At 41.1% G+C, this 21,109-nt stretch overlaps 1 protein-coding gene across 5 annotated transcripts in view; it reads right to left on the bottom strand.

The window, feature by feature from the left end:
• The window catches only part of LOC122812119 (adhesion G protein-coupled receptor E2-like), a 1,702,710-nt gene that overhangs the window by 345,627 nt on the left and 1,335,974 nt on the right, over positions 1 to 21,109 (bottom strand). For all 5 annotated transcript variants that reach the window (XM_044084406.1, XM_044084405.1, XM_044084408.1 and 2 more), the window contains one exon: positions 10,306 to 10,482. In XM_044084406.1, the coding sequence (XP_043940341.1) occupies positions 10,306 to 10,482 (177 nt within the window). The remainder of the gene's footprint in view (positions 1 to 10,305; positions 10,483 to 21,109) is intronic.

The following is a 21,109-nucleotide window of genomic DNA, read 5'->3' as shown; positions in this document are numbered from 1 at the left end:
TGCTTACTTTATCAAAATGATCAAAATCTGTACTCTGTGGAAGTTCTTTGAGACCTTACTGTAGATTTTATGAAGTACTGCTGCTCTGTAGGATACACATAGTCTGACTGCTGATGCAAGGTTGCTATGGGATTTTTGGGACTTATAACTGCAAATATTGACTCCCCCACTGATGGTGGCTCACCATTGTAAGAACTAATATGATTGTAGAATACTGGTATGAACTGGAAATAACTGGAAGAAATTGGAATGAGACTGGAATGAATGTCTTTATCAGTTAATAATCCAAATTTGTGCTGAACAGGTCCCAGTCTTTCCTTTATGTTTCAAATCTTCTTGTACCTTTCAGAATAAAGTCTGTAAGTACTGTAGTTCATTTAAAAATGCATTACTATGTACAGTGGAGGCAGATGTCAACAATATCCAAATACTGTCTGCAATAACAGTGCTGATAAACTGAAATAGTCTGTGGTTTCTGCACTTATATTCTTCATATATTCTGGAAGCTGGATATCTGACTTGACGTCTACACTTATACTTAAGTGTCTATACTGCAATGACTTTCTGCATATCAGTCCAAATGAACAAACTGACTGTGTCTGAAGTATTTCCTAATAATCTACACTCCTGTTTAGCCTTGGTTCCTAGGCCTTGTACCACAGAAACAAAATGTGTTTGCACTCAAATGTAGTGCACATTCTGTTCTTACCAGTATTCTTGACTGAAGGTTATTTTCACTGATTTAAAGTTCATTCATTGAAACTGTATGCACACTGTGAAGACCTGCTTCAATATGGCTGCATTTCTGCACTGATGCAAAGAGAATACTATATTGTTTTACATTAAAATGATATATGGTCTTACACATATGTCAGACAATCTTGAATATTAAGTGAAATAGGTATGATTCTTGTTGCATTCTTTATCTATTTAATGTTTTTCTTCCTAATATTTATTGCTGTGCAGCTATTATAAATGCATGAATTGTATAATGATTCCCATTCATATGCCTCTGTAGGTGGCAGTATGTCTGGAAATGATAGTCTTTTTCTAGTTGACAAGGTCTGTTGCTTAGAAAGTAAGTGTGTTGTCATAACTCACTTTACATGCATACTTACAGCCTATCAAGAAAATGAGACAGAAATGGGATCTATCTAGTTTAATCTATATTGTTTCTGGAGCAACCAGTCCAAAGTTATATCCCCATTCCACTGTTCCTTCTCTTCAACCATATCCACTGAATACATTAGTAACTTATAACAACTAATTCAGGTAGTTTATTATATCTTCCATCACACTCTCAATTATCTACTTTCTTGTATACATTTCAAAACTACCATTCAATCTGGAGGTTATGACCCCCTTATCCCACCCATATCCTTTCTTTTCTGTATACTCCCTTGCAAGTCATACTTATTAGCTGGTGCACCGCAAACATCCCTTTTCCCTCTTGTTACCTTGCCTCCTGATGTAGTTTAACAGTTTAGGGGGTCCTTCCCTTTATACTGTTGAATAATTAACACCTTAAATAATAAAAGAGCTAGAGAAGTATAACAAATGCCAAAAAAAATGTTTTAATGCCATTATATCAGTAATAAACATTAGGAAAGGGAACACATTTCCAAATTGTACTATAAGCTGAAATGCATCTAAATATAATATTAGTGAACCTCTGCTAATATTATCCAGTTAATCCAATCTGTTTGAATTATTCTGAAATAGCAATGTTTTACATCGATGCCTGCTCAGCAGACAGACAGTATGCAAGCAGGTGCTCATATCCCTTTAACAGTAGTGTCTTTCTCTGTTTTTTGTAAAAGTTCACTTGAAGACGTTTGATGCATGTTTGATTTAAGATTCTACATACTATTTGTAATAAACAATTCACTTTTCTTAAATAATGTGGTTGGCAAGTGGTGAGTTAGGAAGAAGAAGAAAAAGAAGAATCTCACATTTATAGTCACATCTCTAGTTTAAATCATGCAGCTCAGGGGAAAGGCAGCAGTAAACTTCAATCAGGGTAGCTTCTTCTTGATAAGATCATAGCTGAAAAGTATAGATTAGAAAATGTCAAATTAAAAAAATATAGCAAGGTGCAATATCAGCAACAAAAGTTCTGAAATATTTCATCAGGGGACAACAAGCACCTCTGCAATCCCACTTTCACCAATTATTTAATTTGTCTATCTGTTAGGTCACAAAGCACTGCAAAACACTTGAAGCAGAACATGTCTGTGTCAGAAAATGTATAACCTTAAAACTATAATAAGAAATCTAGAGTTTGAGGGTGTATCATTCTACATGGTTGGTACACTGAGGTTGCACTCACAAGAGAATAAAATAATCCTTGTGTTACAAAAGTGTCGGTGGTGTTCCTGAAATGTGCTGCATTCATGCTATTTGGGCCTTTTTTGTGACTGTGTTTTCTTATACTTTTATACTTTTCAGTCTTATTCTTAGCAGGTAGAACTTTCAGTTGTTCATAGATAAGGGACTGAAAGCTCGAGATCTAGAGACACTGAGCTCATCTTTGTGGTTCATTTTGGTCTGTAATGACCATTTCATCTACTATACAAAAGGAGATTCTGTTAGCAGACATTATGAAATGCTAAGGACAGGCAAGCTATGGTAAGACATAGATGGAATCTGAAAGAGAGTAATTCAATGCGGACTTAAAAAAATACTAACAATGAATATATTGGACGGAGCATAAGAAGTGCATTTGAATCCAAGAATATATTACAAACTATAACTGTAGAATGCAGATTAGTGAAAGGTTTCCTGCAGTCTTGTTCATACAAAATATTGGATGGAGAAGGGGGTCCATGTGGGATAATTATAGAACAATAACCTGTACGCCAGGCATGAATTTACAGTCACTCAGCCAATTGCCAAAAATGGTTTTGAAGGCAGCTGGTATGTTATTTTGATATGTAAAGATTATTTATTCCATAAGCAGGGAATGCAGTGAGTTACAAATCTATCTTGGCAAGAAATCCTACTCATTTTGAGGAGGAAGAGGTTAAGGTCTTTGGCAGAAATGTTGGCTACTTCTTCTGCAAAGGTGAATGAGGTCAAAAAGGGTAGGAACTTTCAGTTCAAAAGGGCCAAAGTAGAGAAATAGCCTCATATTCTGTTTCTTTCAATTTGAGGAGCAAAAAGAAGAAGAAGAAAAAAAAACAAAGGCTCTCTGCTCCCCTGGAAATCTGGAGAAAAAAATACTTTTTTCTTTTAATCTGTTGCAACTGCTTTCTACATGTGCAGCTTGCAGGTGCTACAGTTTATACCACAGACAGAGAGCTAAGTACTTCATTTCTGTTCGCAAATGCAATAGTGGGATTTGATTGCCAGTAATGCACCCTACTGAATGCTGTTCAGAATCTGCCTATCATACTCCATAACACTTTACACCAGAGTTACCACCCCCTTTACTCCACCCTAGCTACACTGCTGGACCAAAGCTCACACCTCAGGATTCTATACAATATAGATTAGATTATGACATTTAATTGTTAACATAACATAGGTTATGTAATCAAGAAAAATTACTGGCAATAAATTTTGTATTTTTGAAGCTGCATGAGGTGCTTTGCCAGGTGTGTTCCAAAAGAAGCACTGTACTCCTGAATGAATCTGATAAAGGCAGGATGCAGTGGTATCAATACTTCTTGTGACCTACGGGAGATACCCAGATACTCTTACACATCAGCTGGGCAAAGTAGAAGGGTTTCCTAATCATAAGTGAGACATTACAACTGAAGGAGTGGTCATTGTCAACATAAGAACTAATGTGTGTGATGATTTTATTATTTTTTTTTTTGTATTGACAGGGCTACCGACAATGTGGTAAGATTAGAGAGCCATGTCTTTTCTAAATGTTACTGTACTGTAAGTTTTGGTATTTAAGATAAGCCTATGACTGACACACAAAATGTTGATCTTGTCCAGAAGCATAGCTGTGTGAAGGAGGGGAATTGACAATTGTTCTCAGAGTGCAGACACCTGCAGTCTTGGTTAGCCATGGACCCTTGACATCTGATTTCACTTTCCAAAAGTAGATGCCAAGGAAGAGGGATCCAAGGCAGAAGCCTGTGAAATGCTACTGATGATGCTAATATTTGTAGAAAAAGTACCCACTTTCTTTAACACACATTACTTAAAAATGTCTCTAATTCAAAAAAGCGCAACAATGTTCTTAAAACAAAGTAATACATTACGCTAAGTAGACCACTGTCCACATGGCTGTGCAGGTTACTCTTACTGGGCAGAGGCCATATACAGAGGATGCCTAATAGAAAAGTTCTAACATAGACTATACGTTTGACTTGATGTGGCAAAAGTGTTTGAGATACATTAGAATAATAATGCATACATGTATATAACAAATATCCAAATCGGAGTTGGACTGCCAGCATCTCTCCACTGTTCACTGCACAGCAATACTTTTTTGTCCACTTGCCTTTCCCCAGGAGCGCTACTTTCCCTCATTTCACTTAAACATTATAACACTTGCATCAGCCACTGAAGAAATGCAAACACCTGGTCTGTAAATTAATAATGCTTATCTGATCTGCAAGTACAACTTTCCTCAGCACTAATCACTGTAATTTCTAAGTGGTCCCTGCTGCAACCATTAAAAAAAAAAAAAACTTCTAAAACTGAAACCCACCACAGCTGCGTCTGACAATCTCCTAAGTTGGTAACTTAAAATGGCACTTGATGCTAAAGTCTATCCCTTCTCCATTCTGATAAACTGGTCCATTTCTGAAAAAGTTGTCCCATCCATATGATAAAAAAATGTTTTAAACTACCCCTACAAAAAGGAGACACATCATCAGAATTCTGTAATTGTAGACCAATAGCTATTTTGTCCCCATATGTAAAACACTTGAGAAATGTATATATACTCAGCTTATCAGAAAATCAACCATGCTCCCCTACTCAGCATGGCTTTAGGCCTCACAACAGCACTACTACTGGTCTGTCTCATTTCACATTTGCTGTTAACACACAACAAAATTAAGGTAGTCTAATCTCTATACTTTTCTTAGTCTTATTTAAAGCCCTTGATTATGTGTCCCATGTAAAACTCTTAATCTGCTCTCTAATATAGGACTAACCAGCACACCTCTACATTGGTTCCATAGTTTCCTATCCAACAGGGCATAGGCCATCAAATGAAAGCATGATATCTCTACTTTCCTCCCAGTAAAAATAGGAGTCCCACAAGATTTTATATTAGGTCCCCTGCTCTTTAGCCTTTTCACTAATGACCTTCTTACTGCCAGCAAACAATTCACTATTGTGCCTTACACTGATGACTCTACCCTGATCTACATCTGTGTTAACAATGTTAATATCAAATAAATTCATTAGGCTAAACTCATAGGTGTCATCCTTCATGTCCAGCTGAAATTTGATAAGTACATTAAACAAAGCCATAAAAATACACCAGAAACTATGTTCTTTATACACAGTACAAACATTCCTCACTGACAAAGCTTGAAAATGTATAGCAATTGCTGAAGTACTAGTTTCACTACAGTATGCTTCCCCATTTTTAACAATCTGCAAGTCACCTTGCAGGCAAAGCTAGAACAACATTATAACAAAACTGCCAAATTTGCCCCAAACCATCACTACCAGTCATACCAGCATATAGCACTCAGGAAAATTAGTTAGCTAGAACTACCCCACTACCTATGTTTATCACAACTTGCTAACATGCACAAAATCTAGAATAAAATAACCCTGACAAATCTAAACAGGCAGCTAAGAGGGTTACTTAATATTTCAAAAGCTAAATTTGAAGAAAAAAATTGCTTCAGACAACAACAAGGTTTTCTACAGATATGACCACAATCCTGAGGAAAATACACAACAATGTGCAAAACATATTGTAAATGGCATCACCCACATTGAACCAGAGGCCATTGCCAACATTCTGGTTAACAGATTCAGCTCAAATTTTTCCCTCCCATTACCCCCCTTGATAGCCCAAAGGAAATACTTTATAACACAATCCCGCCAACCATTACTGGGGAAGAGGTCTTCAATGCACTTTCCAAGGCCAAAAACAGCACATTGACAGGGTCTTGATATGCCGGGATGCTTGCTAAACAGAATGAAACATGACCTCTGTGGTCCACTTGAATCACCTTTCAGCTGTATCCTACAGTCAGGTTTTGTGCCTAAGGAATGGAAGATGGCTACAGTCATTCCTCTGCACAAAGGAGATCCAACCACTGATCTGGGTAACTACAGGCTCATAAGTCTGACCAGCCTCATATGTAAGGCCATGGAAAGAATCATCATGGACATGATAAATGAAGACATAGGTAACTGGCAAACACTGGCTCCATCACAGTTCAGATTTGTTAAAGGAAGATCATGCTTATTAAATCTGGTGTACTTCTTTGAGACGGTCACCAAAGCAATGGATGAGTGCAAGACTGTGCACATGGCTGACCTCAACATGGCCAAAGGTTTGATAGAGTATCCTACTCAGGCATTATAGAGAAACTCACTAAATTAGGTATAAACCCTTTTATCACCTGCTGAACAGTCAACTGGCTCACTGGTAGGACACAGGAGGTCAAAATAGGTGAGGCGACCTCCAGCAAGAGGTCAGTCACTAGTGAAGTCCCCCTAGGGCTTGGTACTAGGCCTGCTCCTTTTTTGTCATCTATTTCTGTGAAGTAGAAGCAAACATGGAAAGTTTATGGCTAACTAAATTTGAAGATGATTGCAAGCTGTGGGTTATCATTGACTCCCTGCAGACACTTGCATTCTTTAAGAAAGCCTATCGCTGACTAACAAATGGTGCCAAAGCCATGGTCTTAAATTTAATGTTAAGAAGCCCATAATTGTACCTTTGGGAAGTCAACTATCCCAGCCAATTACCATGTTGATAATACACTCCAAGAGTTGATCAAGTGGTCAAGGGTCTGGGTATGCATAGACAGTAGCCTTACCTTCGACCACCATGTGGCCACAGTTGTGAGAAATTCTTTTTATGTTGCCCAACTTATAAGTAAGGGCATGGCATATAGGTCCAAAAAGGTCATTATCCCACTGTGTTCTGCCCTTAACAGATCAGTCATAGAGTACAATGTTCCTTTTGGTATGTACCTAACCAGGCATATGCAGCAACTAGAGCAACCTCAGAATTTCCTCCTAAAAAGAATGCAAGGTGTCTCAAACCTGCCTTATGCTGAGCAACTTAAAGTCCTTTCCTTCTACTCAGTCTCCTATACATTGCTGAGGGGTGATCTGTGCTTGGTTTACAAGGCATCCAAAAAGCCGAAACATATGAATCTCCTGCATATTCGTAAGTAAAACAGTACTAGAAATAGAAGGTCTAAGGACCTGAATTATGTCTGTGACTTAAACAGAACATGCTGGAGAGACCAATATGTGTTCCAGAGACTGCCCCTTCTATGGAACAGGCTTCCATCCATGTAAAGTTGAGTTCAATTATTACTCAGTTTAAGAGCAACTTTATGGGTGGATGGGGAATAAGATATTTACACAGAGCTTTTAGTGACAGAAGTATCTTATAAATGCCTGGCCATCAATGTCCTATTTGGATACAGGATGCCATTATTCTTTTTGGAAAATCTGGCTAGGCTGGAAAGGTCCCCCTGGGTAGTTAGCCTAGTAACAATCTATGAATCTAAAAGACAAATGTCTGATCATCATTAACAAAATCTTACAGCAGGGAGCTCCCTATACAAATGCATTTTGAAAAATATGGAACTCCATCCGTCTAGAACTAAAAAAAGACCAACAATGGAAATTCCTTCAAAAAACAATTAAAATGCCACCTGAGAGAAAAACGTATCTGGTCCTGCATCTCACCAGTCAGACTGCCACAATTACAACTTATTTCATCTCTTCTCATCTCTAGATCCTGACTTTACTCCTTTCCTCACCTCTGATTTTTCATTACAATAATTTCCTCCTACTATCACGTAACTATATCTTTCTCACCATTATTACATCCCTACAGTAATTTTTCTCTTTTTTAGTTTCTCCAAGTCTTTTGGGTTTCTATTACCATGACAGGAATGGACCCCATTCCTAAGTCAAAGTGCAGTTAAAGTTCATGTAATTAGTATTGTTTTAATCTTTGATGTCAGCCAGAAGTGCTCTTCACAGCACCCATAATGTGCCCTGTAATGACTCCTTCTGCAATTCGTATGGAGTTACATGTATTTGTAACATATCTAAAGATGAGTGTAGATTGTGTTTTATAAGACCCATTGCTGCTAGCACTATTGGAACTGTCTGGGTATCCTTCTCCCACATTACTCTCATTTCTGCCTGCAAATCCTGATATTTTATGACTTTGTGTCTCTCTGTATGCAAGACACTGTAGTCACTGGGTGTAGTGATTTTAATGATCAGTGCTACTTTTGTCTTCTTCTCATGGACCACGATATCTGTTTTTCTCACACCTGTCTTTTGAACTGTTGGTAATGGATGATCCCATGTGATGTAGACTACTTCAATTTCTATGATGCTGTGTGGCTCATGTTTCTTGTGTTTCTAGTGTTTTTCATCTACTTCAGTACCATAATGTTTACAAAATCCCCAGTGCAACAGTCTTGCCTTTCAGTATTCAGTCCTTCTGCCATTAGTATGTTTCCAATTCTGTTTTACAAAACCTACATTTGTCTGTTTCTCTCCCATGTTCAATGAACTTTGTAAACCAATGTGTGCGTACCTCACAATCTTGGGCTGCCAATATTACCCTTTCATCTTTTGGTTTGGATTTGTCTCTCCTTAACCATTCCTGTGTTCCATCCTAATCAACAAGATGTTCTTCCAGAAGTTTTCCATACTTGCATCTATATTTATGCATTTTCCACATTTCTTGCCTTCTCATCTGATCCTTCACTTTTTTGTGGCACATTCAGTTGCTGCCTGATTTTTATCTACTTCTGGTTTGATTTCCTTTCCTGCTTGACATCAATATGCTTCTGCTAGACTAAGCAGGAAAGTAATCTTACTTACTCTCCTCATGTTTCAAAACTTTCACTACATTTGGGTCTTGTGAGGTCAGCAGATATGTGTGCAGTCGCACAATTGCAGATATATACATGTAATCAATTTCAAGGAGGCCCATCCCTCCTTTGGAATGGGGAAAATATAATCTTGCTATGCACTGATTTTTACAGATCATTTGAGGAGCATGAAGCATCCTTCTTACAGTACTTTTTCTCTTTTCTTAGAAGTAATGTTTCACAAAAACTGACTTTACTACACTGAGGGCCTATTCTAAGCCTAATATATACCCATAAAGTGAACTCACTGCTGATCATAAACTGATTCTCTGTATAAATATCTCCTTATATACGTGATGCAAATGTTAGATGTGGATTATTGTACTACCTATAATGTCTGACTTGTTTTCTGCTTAATCTGTTGTACACATAATCTTATGCTCTGTATAATGTTCCTTTCTATTTAAACATTCACGACCATTTCAATAATTCTACAGTATATGGACCTTTTCACCCCAGGCTCCACTGGAAAGGGATTCATACTAAACTCGGTCATAGTACCCTAGTAAACAAATGCAAAATAAAATAAAATAAAATAAATAAACTCCTCACTGCTAATAATACTGTATATACATTTATATTTATATGTTACATGAATGCATACTATCTTCCACATTAATGCCATGACTGTAAACAATTTTTCTCTGCTGTTATCAGTTTAATTTTCCTGTACCACTACTGTTCATATACTCTGTATTGTGTGCAATATTTCCTTGCATGTACTTAATGTGGAGCTTTTCTCCCCAGGTCTCCACTGAAAATGGACTCACTTATACCCAGTGGACTTTCTCAGTAAACAAATGCAATAAATAAATAAATAAAATAAATAAAATAATTACATGGTGGCATCTGTAACTAGCCATTTCTCATGCTATTGTAGGTAGCTATGACAATAGAGTGTACTTGACATAAAAGCATAATACAATGTTCATATTAGCTTTAGTATGAACTTAAAAGAAAGAAATATATAACACTAGCATACTCATACATTACTCTATCAAAAGAGTAAGCTACTGAGCAAAAAGTAAATATACATACATGTGATGCTGTATATTCTTTAGATGATGCGTCAAAGCAGAATAATAAAAAAAGAACTTTATTAAAAATAAATGTAACTTTGCCCTTCCATTTTCATTGTACTGCCTTCTGGTTCTGGACATAAAATTCTATAAGAATATGCTGAACTTTTTGCAATGGGACAATATAAATGTCTAAACGATATAAACATAGAACTTACTATAGCAGTATGTGCCAGCAGGACAGCAAAGGTACTTAAATGGTTACATTCACATGTCACATGCGTTCTATTGCCTCGTTTAGAAAGCTCACATCCGTCAGTAGACCAGTAGCTTCTGTTCTTGTCATCAGTTTTCCAGAAAACGCAGGTAGATGTTTCTATTTCATTCTCTTTAGTCTGATCAAAAGGAATGAAAAGTTAAAGTTATCATCTCTTTTATGTGTAAGAAACATTAATCTTTTTGGCTAAAGGCAGTATACTGTTTTAAATGAAGAATTTTTAACAAAGTAGACAGAAAAGACATGTCTTTTACTAGATATGCAGAGGGTGACATACTAGTAGGCAGAGCCGGATCCAGCACTAGGTGATATAGGCAGTTGTCTAGGACCCCTTGGCTGGGGGGCCCACTCTGGCCAGGGGGCTCAAATACTAATTAAATAAAATAAAAAGAATGTCTTAACACTACGGTGGTGGTGTCTTCTCCTTTAAGGAGGACTATGTATGCATCGCAAGTATGCCCCCACAGATGTATAGTCATTTTTAATTTGTAAGCAGAATTTAAAATAGCTCTACTGGTAAGAGAGAAGGTATGGTTATTAGTGAGTGTGTGTGTGTGTGTGTGTGTGTGTGTGTGTGTGTGTGTGTGTGTGTGTGTATGTGTGTGTGGGTGTGTATGTTTTTAAAATATCTCTCAAAAATCCAGATGACATATCAGACTTGGTCTAACATCATAAAAGAAAAATGCATCTGCCAGATTCAATTTAGTTTACAGAGTCACTAAATTAACACTATTTGAGTTTGACTTCATATCCTTCAGGAAAAACATAATAAGACTAATCCTGTTATTCTAGCAGCCTTTGCTTGCATGCAAAATATGCCTATTTTATACCTTTGTATTCTCATATTTTTAGGCTTTATTCCGATTTTGGCAGAATTAGGAGGTATCTTGTGGCGATTCACAGAGGGATTTTTGCCATCATATTTTACATTATATATCTACATAAAATTCATGGATTTTAGAAATCACCACATAAGCAAAATGCCCTAAATGTATATAGGGTTCTTCTCATATCCAGCCCATTTTTTGCATGCCAACATAAGTTGTTTTGCCCAAACCCATTAATTTTCTTTGTCCCCATTTCTTGTATCCTATTTTAAAGAGGTGTGTGTGTGTGTGTGTGTGTGTGTGTGTGTGTGTGTGTGTGTGTGTGTGTGTTTCAGTACATTTTCAGGGAATTGTGAGTTTCAATTTAAAGGGATTATGTGTTACATTCATTTCTGAAATTGTGAGTTTTAAGGAAAGTGAATGTATGTATGTATGTATGTATGTTTATGTAAGTGTTTGTTTAGCAAATGGTAGAGTATTTGCTCTATAGAATTTGAAAGCAGTGTTAGTAGCATAACTGCCTTTGGTGCAGAAGGCTATGAATTCTACTCACTCACCACGAAGATGAAGTGCTGGTACTGCAGCACCCTTTCAATTGTTGATTATTTGGATTATTTGGTGCATTTTAAGGGGGACAGGGGTTCTGCACTTCTCAGTGTGCCCTCCTTTGTATGAAATGCCTATTAACTATAAACTTGTTGGTTTGACGGTCATCCCCTTTTGCAATATTAGTATCTTACCATTCTTTTTCTGTTAATGTACCATCAGCAATTTAATTCTTCTAGGGCAGCAGGTGCTGAATTTGTAGATGAAATACTGAAATGTAAAGTTTTGTACCAGTAGCAGCCTCTTTATTGGTTACAATTCTCTTTAATGTGGAATTATTCGGATGACTTTTCTTCTGCAAAGATTGTGTTTATTGACTGATACCGGTGGATTGTAATGACAGATGTCCGACTGGCCTTTTATGGTTGAAATTTTCTGAAATGGATAGTTTTGTCATTATTGGTTGATACATTTTAGGCAGGATTCACTAAGGCTTGCACGGAGTGTAAGAGACGTGTAAGACTCCTTGCAATCCTCGCGATCCAGGAACAGCCCGAAACTCCGTGTAAGAGACCAGCTAAAACGTCTCTTACACGGACTGGGCGTGGATATGCTAAATACCTCACTTGCAGCTGAAAGGCATGCAAATGAGGTAGAGTAGCGATCCACGAAGCAGAAAGCAGCCCGTGTAAGAGCCGTTTTAGCTGCAGAAATGTACTCGGTTGACAACTGAGTACGTTTCTGCAAAAATCACAATGGAGCATTGTCAGCTATAAATAAAGGGTGCATATGTGTCAGGCAGCATGCCAATGGCCAAATATGTGGCCATTGGCAAGGTACCCCAATGCAAATATGAAAAATAAAATATGTTTAAATGCAGCCCCATAAACGGGTTGCGCTGTATAAAACATAAAAATGAAGGTTATAAACCCACAAATGTGGGTTTTATGCAATACATGGATTTACAATACAGGGACCAGCAGACCAAAAACAACATGGCCACCGTTTAGTGGTTGCTAAGGGGGGAAGCTGAGTCTAAGAGATGTAACTAAGCATTAGTAGGCAATCTGATGAAAATGAGTGTTAGGATACTGAATTCCACTGTCACATAGCAAATAAGCACATTCTGGGTAGTGTAAGAGATACATAAGGGGGAGGAATAGAGTAGGAAATAGGTGACATCACAGGGGGGAATGGCAGAAAGAAATGCAGTTCATTGGATGTCAGTGTTACATGACAGATGTCAGACACATATCATGGAAAGAGGAGTGCCACAAGATAAGCATGGGAAAGTCAAGAAATGGAAGGTGTACACTGTTGCTTACACCAAAGTTTCTTGCTGGGCGTGCATGCGCACGTGTGAGCGCCATGAGGCGCGGGTAGGGCAGTGTGCGCACGTGTAAGGCAGACTGTGCATGTGGGAGTGTGTTGGCAGACTTCTAAGACTGTTTGCGCTGGTGTGCACGCGTTTTAACCCGAATAAGCAGATTCTGAACCATGTAAGCATGTGTGCGCGCGTGTAAGCCACTGTGAGCATGTTTCTGCTGGTATGCGCGTTGCTCCCCCCTGAGGAAACAGAAAGGAAAAAGGAAGCAACAGAATTAGTAGGAAGCTAGCAGGGAATACTGCTGGAGCTAGCAGGTGAAAACAATTAGAAGCAGGCAATTACGCAGGCAGAATAGTAGCTCAGCCAAGCACTTAAAACTCTGCAAACAGCAGAGCAAGATGTTTCTCTCAAGAGACACTGCAAGACAGGAGTAAGCTATTAGAAGTGAAAACTGAAAAAGCTGAACTCAGAGCAGAAATGCTAGGGGCTGCCATAGCTGTCATAAGGAGACATAGGCGACTTGCTGAGGGTGGTGACAATGCAGATGGTGCCAGACTACCCACAGTGAGGAGACGGAGAAGAGTGTACAGGCCCAGGGTCACCTACCATGGGATACATGAGCCGGAGATAGTAGAGTGCTATAGAGTGGACAGAGACCTCCTGTAGCAAATTGTCGAGCTGTGCAGGCCACACCTCACACACAGAACCAACAAAGGGGAACCCATCCCAGTGGAAACCAAGGTATGTGTTGGCCTAAGAGCACTAGCAACAGGTACCTTCCAGAGACCAACTGGTGATATGATGGGGATATCACAGGCATCAGCCTCCAGGGTACTGCACCAGTTCCTGGATGCCATGTCTGCACATGTCAGTGATCATGTATATTTCCCCAATGCCCGTGAGGTATTGGCCAGCAATATACGTCTCTTCCAGCAAATAGCGGAATACCCTGAGGTAGTGGGTGCAATAGACTGCACGCACATACGCATCAAAGCACCAGCCGGTGAGCGGGGTAGGGCCTACATTAACCGCAAGGGCTTCCCCTCCATCAACTGCCAGGTCATGTGTGATGCCCAGGGCATAATAATGAATGTGTGTGCTGGCTGCCCTGGGAGCTACCATGATTCCCATATCTGGCATTTGACGCAGCTGTACCAGACATTTGCCAATGGGGACATCCCATACGGACACCTAGTGGGGGATGCAGGTTATGCACTGGAGCCGTGGCTGATGACACCCATCAGAAATGCACACACACCTGAACAGGAACGCCATAATGAGGCACACGCACAAACACGTAATGTAATAGAGCGTGTGTTTGGGCTGCTCAAGTCACGGTTCTGGTGTCTGGACACATCCGGTGGAGCCTTGCAGTACTCACCATCTACATGTACCCAAATTGTCATGGTATGTGCTATGCTACATAATATGATCTTGCAAAAACAGCTGCAGCAGGACCAGCAAAGGGCCGGGCCAAACAGCCCCCCACCATTGCCAAGGCCATCACAGGCAGAGCGTGACTCAGAGGAGGAACAACCTGAGCCTGCCCCAGTAGGCAGAAGGAGGCGTGCCCAGTAAGCCCTGGTCTTGGCAAAGAGGCAACGCATAGCACATACACTGGCTCAGTAGGAACCCTGGGAATAATACCCCTCTCTGACTCACTCATATAATAACATGGATGCCTAAAATGACATAACCTGCTCTCAAACATGTACAGGGAGTGTAATATGTGCATCCGACAGAGGCAGCCCTGCAGCACCACCTGAGGCATGAATGCCATGTGTTAAGTAATGTAACTCCATGTAGTATATGCACACTTGAGGACCCTGACTAACATCCTACCCTCACCAAGCATGATGCCACAATATGACGATGGGATGATCAATTGCAATAATTGGCTGAAGTATTGCAGTTAGTCAAAGGGGATCCAATGTGTGCCAGCCTGGGATGACATGCTGAGCATGACATGATGCTCCACCTGCTAGGGGTGGCATGCACCTATCAGTCCAGGCCTCATGGATATTGGCAAAGGCTGTCGTTACCCACAGCGTACCCTGAATAGGTAAGGCTCAAAACACAAATCCACCTCCAGAGGTATCACAAGGGATAAGAACCTAGATGTAATGCTACCCAATGCCAGAAGTCTAAACAGCAAGATGCGTGCAGTGTAAACTCACCCAGTATGGAGAATGTTGATATATGTTGTGTAACAGAAAACTGGATCAAGGCTCACAACAGCACCCTAACACTACCAGGTTACACCTCATACTGTGCTGTACAGCCTCAAAACATGGAACAAGCTACAAAAGGAGGGTGACTAGCAATAATTGTCAAGGATAACCACACCCCCATGTTGGTACCACAACAAGAAGCAGCATGGACTAGCCATGGTCAAGTAACAGTGGCTAAAACTGCTTCCCAGTTTACAGCCTGCTACAGACTACTGTCCTAACACCAGGAACTGCACCTGGCCTATGTTGGAATACATGAATATATCAAGCCCCCCTAACCACATTATATTGGTTGACTGAAAATATCCAGACATAGACTGGGAGCATTATACTAGCTCCAACATTGTAGGAGAAAAGTTCCTAGAATCCATAAACCAAAATGCCCAGGAACAATGTACCACTCCCACAAGAGGGGTAAGCATACTGGATGTGATAATCAGCAACATGGGTACTGGATGGCAAGATTAGAAGTGTATCCCTCACTGGTAAGACCAGACCATAGAGTAATCACACTGGATATACACATCTTGACCACAGTACATGGCCAGAAAACCACAGTGAAAAACATGTGTAAAGCAAAAGTTGCACTCCTCCAAACTGATGTGGAATCCATTAAAGGCCCTGTGCAGGTGCAAAATATGGGCCACACCTCAGAACCTGTTATACAGGCATTCCATGAACACAGCCAGGAATGCTTGGATTATGCAATCACAAATAACAACAAGACACAATGCCATACATGCAGGCATCTGGCATGCTGGACTCCAGCCATTACCAAACCATGCAAGAGAATGAGGAAGCTACTACATGATAGAGCAAACATAAAAAGGGAAGTAATTACTGATCAGTAGTATGGCAATAAAATATGTCCACACATACAATCCAGTAAGGCCAGCTACAACAAGTTGAATCTGTAAATCCTGAGGCAATGTTACACCTGCCCCAAGTACAAAGACAACCCTCAACTCCCCCCAAGAAATACAAATATATGTGAGAGATGCAACCATTTATCCAAACCGGAGGCTGAGCTCCCTCAACTCAGTACTGTCAAAACTAGTCAGGAGGAGAAGGTAACCACACACACCACAAACCCAGTCCCACATAGACCTATCACAACTGCAAACCAAAGGCATAAACACAGAAAAACATTCCCGGAGGCCCTAACTGCAAACACACCACACCAACAGAGGCCTCCAAAGCAGACCCCCAAGCAACCACAACCTCCAAACATAGCACATGCAACACATAGTACACAAAGCTGGTGTGCCAAACAGTCACAGGCCAGAAGGAGAAACAACATGCCTGATACAGTTGTAACAGGTGACTCCATAGTCAGACACACTGCTGTCCCGCTCACCAGACTGAACAAGGGAAAGGGTACAGTAAGCTGCCTGTAGGCTGCTACAATACGCCACATAACACAAGTACGCAGGTCACCCCAAAGCAAGTAGAAATATGATGCAGTCATTGTCCATGCTGGCGTGAATGACCTGAGATGTACCTCCCTGGACTACATGCAAAGAGACATAGATGAGCTCTCTGAGTATGTACTCCAGGCCGGTATGACACTGACCGTTTGCAGCATCCTACCCTCACCAAGAATGATGCCACAGTATAAAACACAGAATGATCAGCTTTAACAAGTGGCACAATTATTGCTGTCATTCCAAGAGGATCTAATGTCTGTCTGCTTGGGATGTCATGCTTGACAAGCCATGCTGCTGTTCCAGGGATGGCTTGCACCTGTTACCCCTGGGCGTCTGGATATTGGATAAGGCTTTTGCCACCTCCATAGAGCCTTACGTAGGCAAGACTGAAAAGACTAACCCACAACCCTAGAAAACATAAGTGGTAAGAAACATAAGGGTAATGCTGACCAATGCCAGACGTGTAAACCGCAATATGCATGCTCCTGAGGCCCTCCCCAGTATGGAGAACATCGATGTCTGTGCAGTGACAGAAACCTGCTGCAAGTCTCCTGACAGCACACCAGCACTACCAGGTTATACCTCATATCATGCGTTATGGCCCCAAAACCTGGACCAAAACATAAAAGGAGAAGGAGTATCCATATTCAGCACAGACACCCATACGTCCAGGTAACTGACAATGCACAAAGCATCAGAGACCACCCATGTGCACCTAACCGTAGGCAAAACCGCTGTACAGTTTGTAGCATGCTACAGACCACACTCACACACAGGAACCACACCCAGCCATCCTGAAGACACTGGACAGTATGAATGTCCCACCAAATACCAAACAAGGTACTCACAAATTACCACATAGGTGGTAAACCATTATGTATGGAAGGAGTAATCAGCGACCTAGGGACACAAGTGGACAGTAACCTGTTATGTGACACTTACATTGCCAATCTGGATAGGAAGACTGTCTATATTGGACACCGTATCATGAAAGGATTCACATCTACGTCAACAGAGGTCATTGTGCCCCTGTACTGTTCTCTTATCAGACCCATAATATAGTACAATGCCTCATTTGGGATGTACCTTACCTGACACCTGCAGCAGTTAGAAAGACCTCAAAGGTACCTCACCAAGAGGATAAAGGGTCTCAAATATATGTCATATGCTGCCTGGCTGTAGACACCCCAGCTGAATGCAGTCACATACTGCCTACACATAGGCGTTGTATGCCTGTTGTACAAGGCCATGTCCAACACAGGAGTAATGGACATGCTCCACCCCAGAAAACCCAAAGCCATCGGAGCTGTGAGAGTGAGAGATGTCATCCTCAACACATAATGAAATAGGATGTGCTGGAGGGACAGATACATAACCCAGAGGCTCCCTACACCCTGGAACAGAATCCCACTCCATGTTAGGCAGAGCCCCTCACTGACACTCTTCAACAGGAATCTTGCCAAGTGAATGGATGATCGTAGATGTACACTGGGGGTCTTCACTGTGTCATGTCCAGACAGAGGCACAGCAAAGTAAATCATAAATGGCCATAATATTCACATAGCAAGGGGTGGCGAAAGCCACACACACTCTGGCTAGGCTTATAAATGCCCTAGGGCGGATAGCCTAGTATGAACCTATGAACCTATGAAGATACAAATTGTACAGGACACTAAGGATAATCACAAGGCTGTTTCAACTGATGGTAGGAACCTTGTTGGGAATTCAAGGATATGCTCTGAATCACTAAAATATTACAAACAACATACCAAACACACACATATTGCCAACATACAACCTGACAGGTGCAGTGCAAACCCCCCCCCCCAGAATGCAAAATATCTATCCCAGCAGACTGCTGGCCCCCTGACATTGCAGATGCTGTGGTAACAGCCAGCATCTACAAAGCAAAACACACAGCAGCAATGGTATGAGATGGTGTCCTGGGCTGAGTCCAACATGGACTCCAAGAAGAATGGAATGCCAAATCACACTACTGTTCAATGTCAGCCTTACCACAGGATATGTACCCAAAGAGCAGTGTACAACAACAGTGGTCCTTCCCAACAAAGGTGTTGCCTGAATGTATACTGCAAACTACCACCCCAGAATCCTGACAAGCTTGGTCTGCACAGCTATGGAAAGGATCAGCATGTACCGCAGACATAAAGATATTGGGGACCTACTGACACCGGACCCTACCCAGTGTAGCTTTCTTAAGTGCAGGTGCTGCCCCTTAAACATGTTTGACTCATTTGAAACAGTCATTAAGGTCATTGATGAGGGCAATGTGGTCCACACAGCGTAGCTGGACCTTGCAAAGGCTTCCATACAATACCCCACATGTTAATTATAGATAGGCTCACCAGCTTAAATATAAACCCCTATGTCAGTAGAGGGGTTGCAAACCAGACCAAGGACAGAACTGACATGGTCAGACATGCTGCAGCCATGTCAGACTACAAACCAGATATAACTGGCATCCCACAAGGCTTGGTCCTGTGACCTCCCTCGTTTGGTATATATGTCCCATAGGTACAGGCCAACATGGAAGGACTGTGTCTGAAAATGTTTGCAGAGGACTACAAACTGGCCACCATATCTTACCCTCCAGCTGACACAAGCATCCCACAAAAGGGCCACATAGAAACAGACAACTGGTGCCATAGCCATGTCAGCAAGCTAATTGCAGAAAAGTGTATAGTCAACCCCCGTGGATATACAGTAAGTGCCCACCAATTACCACATAGGTGTTAACCCATTACGTACTTAACATGTAATGAGAGACCTGGGGACACAAGGTGATAGATATCCTGCATTGGACAAACATGTGGCTGTAGTGTTTACAGAAACATATCATATACCCACCTAATCATGAAGGTTGTCAGATCTAGATAAGGGGAGGTCATTGTGGCTCTGCAGTTATCCTTCATCAGTGTTACAATTGACTACAATAGCCCCTGTGGGATGTACCTCAGCAGACACCTCCATCAACTGTAAAGTCCCCAACAGTACCTCACCAGGAGTATCAAAGAGCTTGGATAGATGCCATGTGTTGCCTGATTAAACAAACTGCAGCTCCACACACTGCCATACTGCCCACCCAGAGGCCAGCTGTGCCTGATGTATAAAGCCATGTCCAAGCTGGAATCAATGAACATGCTGCACCTTGTACAATCTGAATGGCAGTGAGCTATGCACATGAGAGACCTGAACCCCACCACTGACATACATAGGACAAGCTGTACTGCATGATCCATAACACAGAAGCCACCCCCACTCATGAGTAAACTCCCAGTACAGGTTATCCATAGAGTCACCCATCGATTCCCCTCAAGAGGAATCTTGATGAGTGGATGGGAGATGGTAGGTTTACCCTGGGTATCACTGTTATGTCACAGGTAGACGGAGGCACAGTATACTAACCATGGCATATGTCATGGCAAACTCCACTTACAATGTGTGTCGAAGGACAAACACACTCTCCGACTAGCATTAGAAATGGCATAGGGCACATCGCTAGTGTTTGCCAATGTACACCTATGTTGTGGAATACACTACCAATGTTGGACAAGCCTGGTTTAAGTAGTTCATATCTGAACATAATGCAACATGGTCAGATGTGCACAACTGGCCCCTAACCAGGCTGTTGTGCTCACTATGGAAATGTAAAGCAGTGATAGGACTAAAGCCCAGGATACTGTCCACCACAGTGAAAGTACTGAACCAGTACACTATACGGTACTACAGTGTTAGGTCAGTATGAAAGGATGTTGACAACTGTATGCAAAGTATCCCATGCAAACCCTGCAGGCACAGTATAATCCCTGTTGTGTTCACACACAAAGCAGTTGGACAGTAACTACACAACATGACACACAACACACAACCATAAGCGGAGATATTGTTGAAGTTCACACTCATCCACAAATGTGGTGGGCTGCAGAGTTCAACATATGGAAAGCTCACACTGGGCATGCTCGCACACTTTGATAAATGAGACATATGTCAGACAACATGCCATGGGAAGGCTGAACTGGGCATGCTCACACACTTAGGCCAAATCTCAGTTTAGCAGTTGGCCACACATATCTGGTATTTGTACGTGTTATTCCAGAACCAACCACATTACAGCAATCTGCCCAGTGCACACAGTTAAATGACTACAGAGACATATGTGATATAGTGGATCCCTCCCATATGCAAACATCTTCCACAGATACACAAGTTGTTCATACAAACAGGGAATGCTATGGCAATAAAGACCTGCAAACAGTCTATCAGCAACAAATAATGTGCATCTGACAATTAAACATATGGGTGTAGAGGTCAACACTAGGCTGTTTGCCCTAGGGAATGACGGCTTAGCCAGAGTGTGCTTGGCGTC

The sequence above is a fragment of the Protopterus annectens genome, chromosome 9.part0, assembly GCF_019279795.1.
Source record: "Protopterus annectens isolate FY-2018-M chromosome 9.part0, PAN1.0, whole genome shotgun sequence".
Taxonomy (NCBI): domain Eukaryota; kingdom Metazoa; phylum Chordata; order Ceratodontiformes; family Protopteridae; genus Protopterus; species Protopterus annectens.
Note: the sequence above shows the minus strand (reverse complement) of the source record. Positions and strands in the feature narration are given on the sequence as shown.